General features: G+C 40.0%; 1 protein-coding gene across 5 annotated transcripts in view; it reads right to left on the bottom strand.

The window, feature by feature from the left end:
- LOC146758586 (receptor-type tyrosine-protein phosphatase T-like) overlaps positions 1 to 13,360 on the bottom strand; it is a 199,151-nt gene extending 185,791 nt beyond the window's left edge. For 2 of the 5 annotated variants that reach the window (XM_085514542.1, XM_085514541.1), the window contains exons 1-2: positions 12,969 to 13,360; positions 11,454 to 11,674 (exon numbers count right to left, since the gene is read on the bottom strand). In XM_085514542.1, coding sequence (XP_085370668.1) covers positions 11,454 to 11,577 — 124 coding nt within the window. In that variant the 5' untranslated portion in view covers positions 11,578 to 11,674; positions 12,969 to 13,360. Of the gene's footprint in view, positions 1 to 2,308; positions 2,478 to 4,527; positions 4,755 to 5,859; positions 5,971 to 11,453; positions 11,675 to 12,968 lie in introns of those variants that run through there. The other 3 variants (XM_085514543.1, XM_085514544.1, XR_014934006.1) reach the window with 3 other exon arrangements.
- Between the last annotated feature and the right edge of the window lie 770 nt (positions 13,361 to 14,130).

The raw sequence follows: 14,130 nt of genomic DNA, 5'->3' as shown, positions 1-14,130 counted from the left end.
GGCACAGCTGGAGAATGGGATGCTGTAACTTTAACTGCTGCTTGTATCCAGCATGAGTCAGGGACACTGAGCAGCCTGCAGACAGTTTATATGTGCTTTGTACCAGTTAAAATGTTGCTAAACTGGGCAAACCCAAACAGATTTCATCCTACTTCACGCAGCAAGAGAGGCCTGAGTATTAATGCAAAACTTTAGTTGGCAGGATATCAAACCTGAACCTCTCAAATCAGCTCATTGCTCAAAAATCCCCATTCAGGCCAATTTTTTTCCTAAGTGTTCCCTGCCTAATTAAAGATCCCAACCTAATTCACAGGTCAGAATTCCTCATGTTTTCCTACATCTGCCACAGGCCTCAAAAAATGAAAGAACACAGAGGCCAGCTTGGCAATTGGGAGCTCACATCTACTGGATGTTAACATGTAACCTCACAAGTTTCATCAGTTCCTTCAAAATCACTTCTTTTATCCCCAGTACCTGAATTGTCAGCTAGGAGAAGCTGCTGATAGCTTCTGAAGCTTACTGCATTACGTACTTGGTCTTCAAAACCAAAACCACATGGAGAACTGACCTTTGTAAACATGCTTTTTTCACTGTCTCTTCCTGATGCTGCTCCTTTGCTTACTGCACCTCGCCATGGAGTCTAGTCCCAGTCAGACTGCAGCTTCCCCCAATAGGACCTCTCTCATTTTTAATCACACAACCACAGAACAGCAATAGTTCATAATGTAGTATATAACAGAGTTATGGTCAATCAAGGACATGGGCAAGAAAAGCACTGAATGGAAAGAGAAAATACTTCATTCTCCCCACCTCTCGCTAAGAGATGTTGGGGGGAAAAAAAAAAAAAGACAAATTCTTTTACACCCAGGAGCTTGTCTTTTTTTTCCTTCCAACTCTACCCATTAGTTTAATAAAAGACAGTACTTGCTTTGCCTAATAATTATTAGGTCTAATGTCAAGAGAGTTAAGGTCTTAGTTAAACTCTATTTAAGCAGGATTTTAAATTTAAGCATGCAAACTTAGCTCTCTTTACTGTCAGAGATCCCTTGTGTGCCTGTGTAAAAGAAGAAGGTGGACTGTATGGGTCACCGCTAGAACTCATTTAGAAATAGCAACCTGGATTATTTTTTTCTCCTCTCCCTTAGCAAAACCAGAAATATTAAAATGCAACACATGATTTCCACTAAGGCATTGGTTTTTACATGAAGCATATCAAGTACTCCATTTTGAACGCCTCTTCAGGGTCTCCCTTCTAAAGAAGCATCATGCAGTTCTAAGCTAAGGACCATACAACAGCCCTCTTCTGCAAATTCACATTCAGCTTGTGATTACTGTGTCACTTTTTCTAGGTGACACGACGTTTCTGCATCCAGAGGACAAGAGGAAAAGTTTTTCTGTTCTGCTAACGCAGGTTCCAAAGGTCTGATTCCTTATGAATCCATAAAAACAATCTCACAAGAGTTAACGCAGAATCAAAACTTATCACAGACTGATTACACCGCTGGGAAAATTGTCAGTAAAGGAAAAAGGGACCCACTATAATAACCCACATTCAAATTCCACTGCATAGCTGAAAAAGAGTCAGCTAGAATGACATCCAAACTAAACTTAGATTTGTGCAATCTGTGGAAAATACGTAATAGCCATCAAGGTTTGGGTCCAGCAAACTTCTGGACAATTAAGGAAACCTTTTGTTGTTGTTTTGTTTTTAAATCAACAGGATTAACAACACACAGGAAATGGTCTTTATGAAGAAATCCAAGGCCTGCCTATCCAACTGTCTGTACAATTCATTGTCCGGTTTACTTCATGCTAACTTTGTCTTTCAGCCAAGCCAGCAAAGAGTTTCTCTATAATATTTACAAGAAAGCTTCATTTCATTTCAGTCCTTTCCCCCAATCCCAAAAGGAAACTTCTCTTTTCTTCATTGAACACACTCCCCTTTTACATTGCTTTGATAATTCCCACTTCATCGGCATTTGTCAGAACTGTCATCTTTTCACTTCTGGAAAACCTGACTGGGATGTATCTTGGGACATGGCATCAGTGACACTTTAGTGACCACAGAGTTTGCTGTTGAATGAGCCCAGCCTGCTGACCCTCAGATTAGAAGTTAGGTACCACAGCAGGTCTCTGCTAGAGCTTCAGAGCAAGCAGCAAAACAGTAAAACATTTGGTAGGGAAAGGAGAGGCATCATCAAATAGCACAAACTTTCAATATATGCAGAGACAGGAGGAAAGCTATCCATTGCAAATATTGTATCATTTCGGTTTATTTTCCAATCAGCCTCATCTTTCTCTTGCTTACCAGATTACTGCAAGGCACGGCTGCAGTTGTCCCAGGGCTCCCAGGCTCTGAAGGCAGCTTTCACTGAAGAGAATGGATTTTCCTCATAAGGATCCTCACCCTGCCTGGAAACTCTCAGTCAAGCATGCTCTGTGTGCCACGCACCCTGAACCAACTAGTTTAGACCATGCTTGTTTAGACAAAGAAAAAGGAAAGATCAGATCAAATTTCACTGGGATGTTTGAAGCCACTGAGGACTGCCAGTCCCACAGATGGCAAGCCTAGAAGAAACAACCAGCAGAAAAAATTAAGAGCACAATTATCTCAGAAGATACAATTGTTACAAGGTACGAGTGCACTGTATCCTAAAAATTTATGAAGAAACTTAAATTTATATTTATATACATGTATGTATGTATATATATATATACTTACATACATAAAATAGATATTCAAAGAGAAGAGATGAGAATTCAGAGCCATCAGCTGCTATGGGACATCGATAGTCCATTGTGATGCAATTCCTGATCATTTTAGCTAATAAGCCAATAGATTGATCTACCCATGCAATCCCTGCAAACCCAGCTCTGTGCTCAGCAGGCATTTTGCAGAGGATATTGCATCTTTTTTACTGCAGCTTGAAGTAGATCAAAATTCAACCTCAGCAGAGGCACAACCAACAGCTGCTGCTCCCTAGCACAGAAAAAAGCCATTGGAGTGCTTTTCAAAGCTAACCTTCTCAAGCTTGTGCCTGTGACCTGCTCCCCTCTCCATTCTGACCTCACCCAGGAAGCTTGCCTTCCTTGTAGCACATTCATTTTGTCTCTTTTGCATGGGTTTTACAGGCTGCTGTGTTTTCTTTTCCATCCACATCTTCACCCTCATCCTTCCCCCTACCTTTTTTTTTACTTCTTTTTTTATACTGTGCAGGCAAGCTGCCAGCATTAACACTTTGGTTAAGGACTAAGCTCAATCACTGGCCTGTTTCAATACAAATCCCTGAGCTGCTCTCCTGGGGGAAACAGGTTCTTCACTCCCCACTCCTCATTCAGTTTTCCCTCAGGAAACACCCGGCAGGGAACAGGCAGGGTCTGGCACTGTACCCCGGAAGGACAGAGGAATAACTGGCTCAGACACTGCCCTCAGACCCAATGCACCTTCGTTCAGTGAGAAATAAGGTAAGCAAATAAAAAAGCAGGGGAGAAGTTTCTCACCGCTTGCCCTACTCTGCTTTTGGGACATGCATCCAAATAGCTCAGAACTGTTCATACAAACACCTCATAGTGTGCACATCTCCATTAAATCAACACAGAAGCTTTTCCAGATAAATCTTCTCTGGAGAACAAACTTGGAAAACATGTGATTCTATTTCCTCACCTCATTAATTAATGTGGGAGCGTTGTCTGACTCCCACATCCCGATCTGCTGCTGAACTGGTCTCTCTGGGCTGCTCTGCACATTGAGGCTCTTCTCACACATTACCACATGCCTCCTGCTCATCGAGATTCAAGTGCAAAACTCACACATCTATTTTTTTGTCTGTTTACCGATCAAGACGAAGGTATCCTAAATTGACCTTTTCAGGAATTGCTGTCTTTAATACAGTTACTCCTCTAAGAAGCCCAGCCCTACACAACCCTATCAGAGTAGAGAAACAAAACAAAAAAGGGAGAGTGGTGCCCAAGGTTCATGTTCTCCTCCACCTGCATACAAACCATTCTCACTGGATTCTGTCCTTGAAGCAGCTTTTACGCCAGCCTGCAGCCCGCTGTCTCTTGGGCAGAGTGCTTGTACTTCCAAACACAAACACCTTCCAGCAGGAGAGCAATTCTCAGCAGTTCTCCTCTACTCTTGTTGTCTCAAGCATAGCAACCTTGTTTAGTACGACTGAATATTAAGACAGTCTTAAAAACATGTTCTTATCTTCCTCCTTGCCCCACAATTGCTTCTAACTAATGTCTTCACTGATGTAGCAAAGTTATAAGCAATTAGTAAGTTCTAAATAAGGTGATTTGGCTTGCTGCAGGTTTTTGTTCTGAATTTAAAACTTAAGCATTTTTTCAGTGCCAGCCCGTTGCCTCCAACAGTCAAGACAAACAACCAAGGAGCGAGTTTTAGGACTGAGTCTCCCCTCACCTTAAGAATTCTAATCCACACCTTTTCACAGCACCCAGGTATACCTTGCCAGTGCCTGATTATTCCAGGTCACTCAAACCCTAGTTAGTGTGCGCACAACTCACCAAGGCAGACTGCTGGCTTCTTGCCCCCTCAAATCATCTTCCCAGCTCCAAGGCAGTCACAGGACACACTCAAGATGTGTTTCATGAATAAACTTGTTTGGAGTCACAATGCCCAAACAGGTCACAGAATTAGTCCAAGAAATAAACTGATGTGGGGCAGAGGGAGTGACGTCTTCTTTTTCACCCAGGTCATCTCAAGAGTCAGCTTTCCAGCACAGACCTGCAAACTGCAGCACAAGGCACCTGAACCACATGCCAGCTTTCTCCCTGAGGAAAATAGATAGCAGAGCCAATCCGACTCCTTCAGAGAAGAGCAGCTAGTCAGACAGAAGGACAGAAGGGACTACTAAAAGCTGAGCCAATCCAGCAATAGGAAGCCAAGTCAAATCCATAAAGATATGTCCTTGGTTTTGGATTTTGGCTTGTTTTAAGGATTTTTCTCGGTGGTGTTCATGTTTGGTGAACTTTTTGTTGTTGTTGTTCTTGTGTTTTGTTTTTTAAAGATAGTGTTCTTGAAGAGTTAAACTCACTCAAGTTCATTTTACAATGAAATCGGAATGTTTTAGATGGAAACAACCTCTTATAAGTGTAATCCTATATTCCTAATAAGCAGAATTAACAGTTCTAGGACCATTGTTCTCTCACACACTGTAATGGAGAGCATTATACCAGCAATGGACCATCTGGAACAACAGGCAGGGAGAGCCTTGGAGGATCAGAATGGATAACCATTTGCAGACTACATGGTTTTGGGGGAGTGAGACTTTAATAGCAGAGTGCAAGCATCTGTTTTCCCAGATACATGATCTGATTTGAACCATGACTCTTTGATACTGGTACCTACTGTTTTACTAGAGCCAAGTGGCTCTAAACAATGTCTATTCAGTTACTGCTAGAGAGAAATAAACAAGTTAACAAGCTTATTTTCAATAAAGTTTAGAATTGGAAGAAGAATCTACTTATGTTGTGTAAATCTCCAGCTAGAAATTAAAATATCTGGACTTGGCTTAATTACATTTTGAATGTGGCCCCCAATAGGACTCTGTAACCTTTAGGGTTTAATAACTTCAGCTCATTTAATGTCCTTTCATTACATTACTGTAGCAATCCAAGAGTAAGGTTTGAAAACTAAAACTCTGTGCTTCCTCCTGGGCTTTCCCATATGTTCACCATCTTTAGCTTAGACTCCCAGGATACTCACGCCAAGTCTTACAAAATTGCCTTAGCAGAACAGAAAAATATCTTCTTTCACTTTATTCTATATACTTATTCTTTGTAGAGGAAGGAAAGGGGAAAAAAAGTTTGCCAAGCAATGCTCTGCTGAGTACCTACAGAAGATCCTGCCTAACTTCATGGAGAAAATCCAGGCAGCTCTCCTCATCCAGCCCCAGGAATAGGTCAGATAGCAAGGTACAGGCCCAAGACTGGCTGCTATGTTATGACCTGTTAAAAGACAGATTGCCCGACTTAAAACCTGCCACTAATAACCATGAATTTGAAAAACTCTGGATGAAGAGTCATAGAATTAACCAGACTGGAAGAGGCTTTTGGAGGTTGCATAATCCAACCATGCTCAAAACAGGGCTAACTTGCCCTAGTTGTAACAGCAAAGGACCCATTTGACAAAGTCTCCTACAGCACCTCCACTTCTCTCCTATGCATTATGTCAAACGAAGTGTTTTAGAATGTGGTTCTTGTGCTGACAGGCAGAATTAAAACATCTGGAGACTACATTTTCACATCTATGAACTCTAATGTCAAGGCAAAAATCATACTGGTGTGCAGGAAAGCAGAACCACAGAAATGCAGAGCGGGAGGCCAGTAGATGGGAAGCACCTCACTGCAGGAACCACTCTGTGCTGACACCACAGGTGGGATGCACATCACTGAGCTTCAGAGCTGATGACTGTGATACAAACATCTACTCTCCCTCCATAATCAGTGGAAAGAAATAAACCTCTCAGGCACAATTAATCTGACCTATTTAAGTGTTGCTTTAAGATAGCAGGAATTGCACTCGAGAATCTACTGACTGTCCTGATGTGATCTCCACTGACTCTAAAGAGACATAGTTGTAAGGAGATGAATCCTACCCAGTGATTGCTTTTACTCACAGCAAACCTTAAAATAGAAATAATGTGCATATGTGAACAAAGCAGGGGTGGAATATACCTTTCAAAGCCAATACCACTCAATGGAGACTGTAAAAGGATAGCGTTTCTCTTACAGTGAATAGATACAAATCTGTACAAAAGACTATAAAAATACATAGACATACACTTATAAGTGTTTCTCAGAGTTCCTTTCAACTACAATTTCTGCATCTCCAGGCAGCTGTCCCCCTTCATTAACAAGTGCGAATACATATCGAGATGCCTCTGACTCCACAAACAAACTGAATTCATGCTTTTACTTTACAGGGTGCTTTAAGAAAAAATATATATGTGTATATATATATATATTTTTTTTTTTAATGACACTTCATTAATTTTTTTTCCTAAATCCTGTTCATAATAAACTAATTTCTCATGGCCCAATAACAGTGTGGATAGGAGGATGTTCTCTCCATGGATTAACATCAGGACTGTAAGTCCCAGTGCCACAATTTGGCCATGCCCACACAGACAAGTACTCTTCCCTCATTTGCCACTAAGGAAAGATTAGGACATCGTTTAATTTCTAGACTGTTCTAAATCCAGAACTGCTAGAAACAGAAAAGACCAAGATTCTTTTGATTCAGAGCTACTAGATATTGGAAAACACTGTGAAATTAATGCAACAGCCCAGAAAGGGAATGCAGTACATGGAGTGCTAACGCACAGATATAGAGTCTGCTGGCATATTTTTTCTTGTCTAAAAGCAGCCATAAGGAAGAGGAGCTCTTCAAAGCTCAAAGCCCAAGAGGACATAGCAGTTGCAATGCTCCACTACGAAATGAGAAATGCATGCAGGACGTTTCAGCCCTATTGTGAACCTATTTCCTAAGAGAAGGTCAACTCAGAGAGGCACGGAGGGTATTCAAAAGGCAAAAGCTTTTGACCCACAGGAGCTGTTGCTATGCCTGATATGGCTCTGAACAAAGACAACTAAATCCAGGTATTATACACATATAGAGCACTTATACTTGAGTGCATAAAATAGCCACTAGGGCAATTACCATTTAAAACCATAAAGGCAATGTTATAACAGAAATCTAGTGTTGAACATCCTCTAAATATTATGGTTAAGGTTTTAAGCCTGATACCTACTCCACTACAAAATGAACGTGAAAACTGCAGCACCAGACTATAATTCGACGTAGGTTTAATCAAGACTGAAATTTGTCACTACAGACCTACATTTAATTTAACAAATACATAGGTGAAACATCTGTGAATCTACCACGGCAAGTTTCAACTTGATGTTATGTGCCCCATGTTTAACACAGGCCAAAAAGACAAAGCTCTGATGATGGAAAGCCTCAAATCAGGAACAAACAGCTCCAGATTTGTATGGCTTTGTACTGCTGCCACAGCACCCATATATGTCATTTATGTATACAAATCCACTCATACACACTGCTGAGCTATTACCAAATCTTGAAAGGAATTTCCCAGCTGCAAAAAAATGAACTACCACTTGGGCTAGCAAATGAATTTGTATGTGCAGCAATAACATCTGATTGATGTCACTGTCACATTCTCTTTAGTTTCAGAGAATTTGATAACCCCATCAGATACTGCTGCTGTGAGGAGAATCCCTATTTGTTAATCCAAATGGCATCTGTTACTGGAAAAAAGTAGAGACATCATTCCTCAAAGATGCAGTTCATATACTGTTGTTCATATATTCCCAGCTAGACATGATTTCAAGTACTCTGAAGATTAAAGAGGAGCTGTTTTGTGTTTCAATTAAGAAACAATTTGAATCAAACAATCAGCTTGCCTGCTCCTAAGGAATTATATTCTCGGTACATATATTTATGCCTACACAAATTACCTTTTGTGCATTCTCCTGAGTGTGTGTGGCATGTAGCTGTGTGTTGAGCTGCCCAGTGGGTGCTGGCAGACACCATACCTCTGTACTCATATTTGGGAGGAAGACGTACCAGCAACTGCCCCTAAGAAGTGTATTTATTGATGCTTGTACGCAAGTATGTCATGATGACCCATCGCTTCAGTTTTTCCTTCTGATCTCTTCCCCTCCCCTGCAAATCTCTGCTGAAGGCATAACAGTCCTTGAAGTATAGTTTTAAAGCAGATAAATGATTTCATTTAGGACTCGCCATAGATCCCTTTTTGTACCCAAGCTATCAAGACCAGACACTATCCTCTTCAATTCTGCTAAAAGAGCAGAATGATACAAGTACAAGAACAGAGGTAAAAGTTGAATATGACAAGATTCATGTTATAGTCAGACATCAATTATATTACAAAAGAATTTTCATTTGTGTCTCTAACAGCTCTAGAAATAAACAAAAGGAAGGCACATATGATTTAAAAGTTACATCCGATTTTTAAAAGCCTGCTTTAAAAGTTCTGATTCCTATAACATATGTAAGAGCATTGAAAGTGGAAGAAGCACATGACTCTAAATAAGTACACAAAGGTTTAATGCAATACAGGGTAGGCAGTGTAACTGCCACTAGTGAAGTTGCAAGAGCAATTGACCTTATAGGACAATGATATTTTAAGTGTCTATAAACTGGTAGTAAAGATGTTTCAACATTAAGTGCCCATATAAGACTTCAATAATGTTTGCGGGGTTTTTTTTGAGTACTTCATGTTTTACTACACTGCATTTCTGGTAATAACAGAGCAAGTAAAACACAGCTTAAGATTTATAGCTTAAGATGGTCAAGAAATAAAGTCAAAGTTTTCTTTAAACGTAAATAATTTCTGCTCTCAAAAAATAACCTTAAATATCCATTGTTCACTATGCTCTCAATAAAGCAGTCTTTAATGAGACACTAAAATTTGTTTGTGGAGACTTGTTTTGTAACAGCACTGAGGACAAATCTATTCTAGCGTCATGTACAACCGTAACAGTGTTCCCTTTAACTTATCATCTTACACTACATTTTTAAATTAGAAAGACCAGATTATCTTTAACTAGCTAGTCAGCTGCAGCTGATGCGCTGAGGACCCCACAACTTCAGGTTTCTCACTCATATTGTGAGAATGGCTCTTCCTTACAGTTTCAAGCACCCAGGACTGACGAATGAAAACCTAACATGATGCACTCTGCCACAGCTACTGAATGAAATCTTGAGTGTGCAAAGCATCTGACCCAAAGCCCAGATGTAGACATGAGAGGCATGCAAAGCGTTTCCATTCAGAAATGAGCATAACAAAGCAACTTTGATTTCCCATGAATCTGACGTCCAGGATGATCAGAAGGGTGAGCGAGCACAGTGATTTTCAACCTGAGATCCATCATCCAGAGACACTGAGCCTGTTGGCCCAAGCCCCATCATCAACTAATGCAATGTGGGACTCTTACAGATGCCATGAATTCTGCAGGTTTCATTAAATGCCAGCAACTGACCAAAACATTCATAGGACTGCTCGTAAGTGTGGAATTTTGAAAGGCACAAGTTTCCCAGCCAATCAGACTAGTTTTCATATCTCCTGAGCATTATGTACCAGCATTTCCTATTTCCCTCTGATATTTTTATAATAGAAATTTATTACAAGAATTTAAATTAGCATCAACAAGATTAGTTAAGAGGTTTGTGACTTTACTAGTTTCTAGAGCATCCCCCTCATGTGATTTGACACGTGGCTGAAATTGGTTAAATTAAGTCAATGAAAAAGGGCTTGCATTACATATTTTGTTCAATTGCATCTATGCAGATTCACAAATTCTTCTTGCTTATAAAATGAAAGAGTCTGAAGTTAAATTGGATTTTATGTCATTTCCTTTAGGTTCTGCCCATACGTTAGTACAGTGAGGTTACAAGAGTGTTCATGAAGAGCAAAACTGCTTTCCAGTTATGATTCTATGAGACTGGGCTCTTCCTACCTCCTCTCTTCACAGCAACAATGTGAAATTTAATTTAATCTATTTCAGAACTACAAAGACAAGTACTTTTTTAGCAAAGCATAAGAGGGTTATCACTTTGAAGAACCACATTAGGCACTATAGTTCAGTCTTACACAAGAGATTAATTGACATGTGCTGTAGATTAATCAGAATAAGGCTTTTCATTACGAGTGGCCAAACATAACCAAATCACTTTGGAAGCAAATTACTGACTTGCCTAGAAATATATATGCAACAATTGCAAGTTTATTATTGCTGCTTGAGCAAATGAAACAGCCTTTCAAAAACATTTACCTTGATTCTACATGAACCTCCTCTCACCTGCAGAATGCCTACATTAAAACTAAAACTAATCAAAAGCTACTCCACACTCAACAGAGTACTAAGTTGTCAAGCACAACTGGCATTCTCCTCTCAACAGCAGTGCTTGAGTCAAATTTCTGGCTGAAAAGGCTGCATCCTTTCATATACATCCAGTTGATAAACTATGTTCTACAAAGAGAAGTTTAATGAACAGGAAGAAAAGAAATGGAAATAGGAAAAAGAAACCACAGTTCTCCTTTTGTAGTATAGCCTTGTAACAAATAGTGCAGCGAAGAATATAGAAATTCTGATCTTTTGTCACCTGTCAAGGAATCCAAAGGAGGCAATACATGTTGTTGACACTGTGAAACCCAAACTTTTTCGTCTGACTCTCACACCCACTTTGCCCATTTTCCATTTGTTTTTAAATAAGGTCTGGAAAAAGCCCATAGAGCTACCACAGACTAAGAGCACAATTTAGGGCTGTAACACAACAGAAAGCACAACTACAACAGCAGAGGAGCAAGATCACAGGCTGCAACAAGTGAGGATTTGCTCAAACACAGCAGACACAGAAATAAAGAAAAGTAGCTACTTACTTTGAGAAGGCCTCAGGTATACAGGAATCTCCAACAAGATATCCTCACCTTCACCACCAACCCTCAAATGAGGTGTTGGAAAGGGTAGATCTTGGCTCCAGCCCTTCCAATCACTCAGACACATTACATGCACTTAAGCTCCCCTGGGTAGGCCCTGCCTTCCCACCAGGAGCTCCGTCACTGGTGCAGGCTGTGACTCAGCAGTTCTGCTTCAAGAGTATCTATGGGGAATGAAATAGAGAGAAACTTACCAACCACTGCACCGTGAAATTCCACAACATGAAGAGTATTTTCCTGAGTGCCACACCACAAAAGAAAAACCTTCATACACGTGTCCCATTTTTTCATAGGCTATTACTTTGGTTACATGCTTCACCCACCAGAAGGCAAGTTCTAGTTCAAATTCATTTTGATTCAAGTTAATTAGCATCCTTTTCATGGAAAATTATCCTGTGTAACTGCTGACATGTCAGTGCATCACATACTTGTTGATCTTTGTTTGGAAGCGGAGAAAATACATTTTTATGGCATTTCAAAAGAAAAGTACATCCACGTGGAAAAAAAAAAAATCACACACTTGACTATAAAACACAAAAGAACTTCACGTGTACCAAAGCAGCAGCATCTGTACACTCAGCCCAGAAAATAATGTTTCTTTCCTGTGTAAAGTGCAAGTTTCTAGCACAAATTTACTTGGTGCAATTTTGTTCTGGAAAAAAAAAAAAATGTTAAAAACTGTTTGGATACACAGTGAAATCAGATGCAGTACATCTTTATTTTTAATGGAATAATAATTGTACCCAAATTTCATATTCAGCCTTTGAAACATTTACCAGGGAAAAAAAAAAAACAACAAAGGTGTGCTGTGAAGGTTTTTTCAGCATGACTCATATTGCTGTCATAAGAGTAAAAAAGTTTGAATTGATTTTGGTTGTATTGTTTCTTTATCTATAGCAATTATCTGTCCTCTACTATCTATCTGGCCACCTACTACTTGTGTCAAACGAAGAGATCATCTAGCAAGTGACCCCTGACTTTGATTAGGACACTGATTGCACTATTACCTGATTGCATATTTGTATTCCTTGTAAAAGAGTCTGAACTACAAGAAGAAAGTATCTAAGCTCAATTTTGAATGAAATATTTTTGTTTTGTTTTGCAATAGATTCACCTCTCCTAGCACCTATATCACACCATCTTCTAGAAGTAAACAAGTGTAAGCCTTAAGTGAGATCTGATTTTGTCACTTATCATCTAGACACAAATGGACACAGAGCAGTCTTGTAAATAAACTTACAGATAAACAGGTAAAGGGCAAAGACCAAAGATTTCAAAACAAGGTTTATATGAATAACGTGTCCTCTCTATGAACTCTGTTTGACAGTGGATTGTGCACATATGGGTTTTCCAGGGCATAGGACAGGATATGTCAGTCAGAATAAGGTCATGAGCCCAAATGCTGACAACTACATTGCATGTGGAACACAGAGCTCAAATGCCAAGACTGGGACTCACCTTCTGGCATAAACCACCCACGAATCCCAGAGCCAGCAACTACCAGCAACTCATGAGAAATGAAGCTTGCCAGCACGGGTACAACCTGGAAAACAAATCAAGGACTGATTGGCCAGAAATTTATTCCCACGTAAGGAGTATGTTATTTGATTTCCATGCCATTGTTCTTCTTTTCAGAGGAGAAGCTGAGTTATTCAAGCTCAGTTTCTCTTTGTACTTATTCAGTTCATTAGTTAATGAAGGCTTCCTTATATTAGTTAAATTCAGCCACCATTCATCTACCTGTTCCAGAGTTCACAACAGATGCCCTCTGGCACTTCACAAAGACCAGAATCTGCCTCAAAACAGGAATAATATATCTTATGAAAATGGAGATGCTATTGTTCATATGCTTTACCCCTGACCTATTTCCTCTGCACTCACAGGGCTGACCTGTTCTCTATAATTTTATACTGACTAAAGCAGTAAAAGGCTGAAGTTTATTGTAATATTCCATCAGTCTTTGTTTAGCCAGAAAGGAGGAAACTGCATTCAATCTGTTTGGGTTCTTACTGAATAGTGAAGAGCTCTGTACTCATCCAAAAGCTGCAGGTTCCTCTTCCTCACTAGCAAACACTGATAGTCAGTTCCCTTCCTCAGGTCTTTTAATCCCTATTCTGCTACTACACACACCAGATTCATTTATACCCCTACAGGTCACCTTCAGCTCTTCTCTTTCAGTCTTAATTAAAGCAAGTGGGTGCTGCCTACCTGTAAATCTTTCCCAGACTCAAAGCTGCTTCTTCTTCTCTTATTTTAGAGATGCTGATGCACACATTTTCATACTCCCAAACTGACTATCCTTGCTGGCAATCCTAACTCATTGTTTAACAGTTTGTATGGAGCAAACTCTGAATAACGCACTGATGTGTCAATTATGTGGGGTGGCCACAAACTGCTTGCTGACATTCTTGGCAGTGCCAACACACTGCCTGCCTCTTAGCTAACTTAAGTGCTGCTGATTGTTAAAAACTCCACACTGACACCATGAAATGTGGGAAAAGGTACAGAGCTGTGGACACCACTTCACTGTGGGAGCAAAGGGGAGCCCTGCTGCTGGAGTCTTACTGATATTCAATCCCCACAAGAAAACAGAGCTTATTCCTACTCAGAATGTAACTGA

The sequence above is a fragment of the Coturnix japonica genome, chromosome 13 (assembly GCF_054131305.1).
Source record: "Coturnix japonica strain WE chromosome 13, WE-NBRP24, whole genome shotgun sequence".
NCBI lineage: Eukaryota > Metazoa > Chordata > Aves > Galliformes > Phasianidae > Coturnix > Coturnix japonica.
The sequence above is the reverse complement of the archived record's forward strand: the minus strand, read 5'-3'. Positions and strand labels throughout refer to the sequence as shown.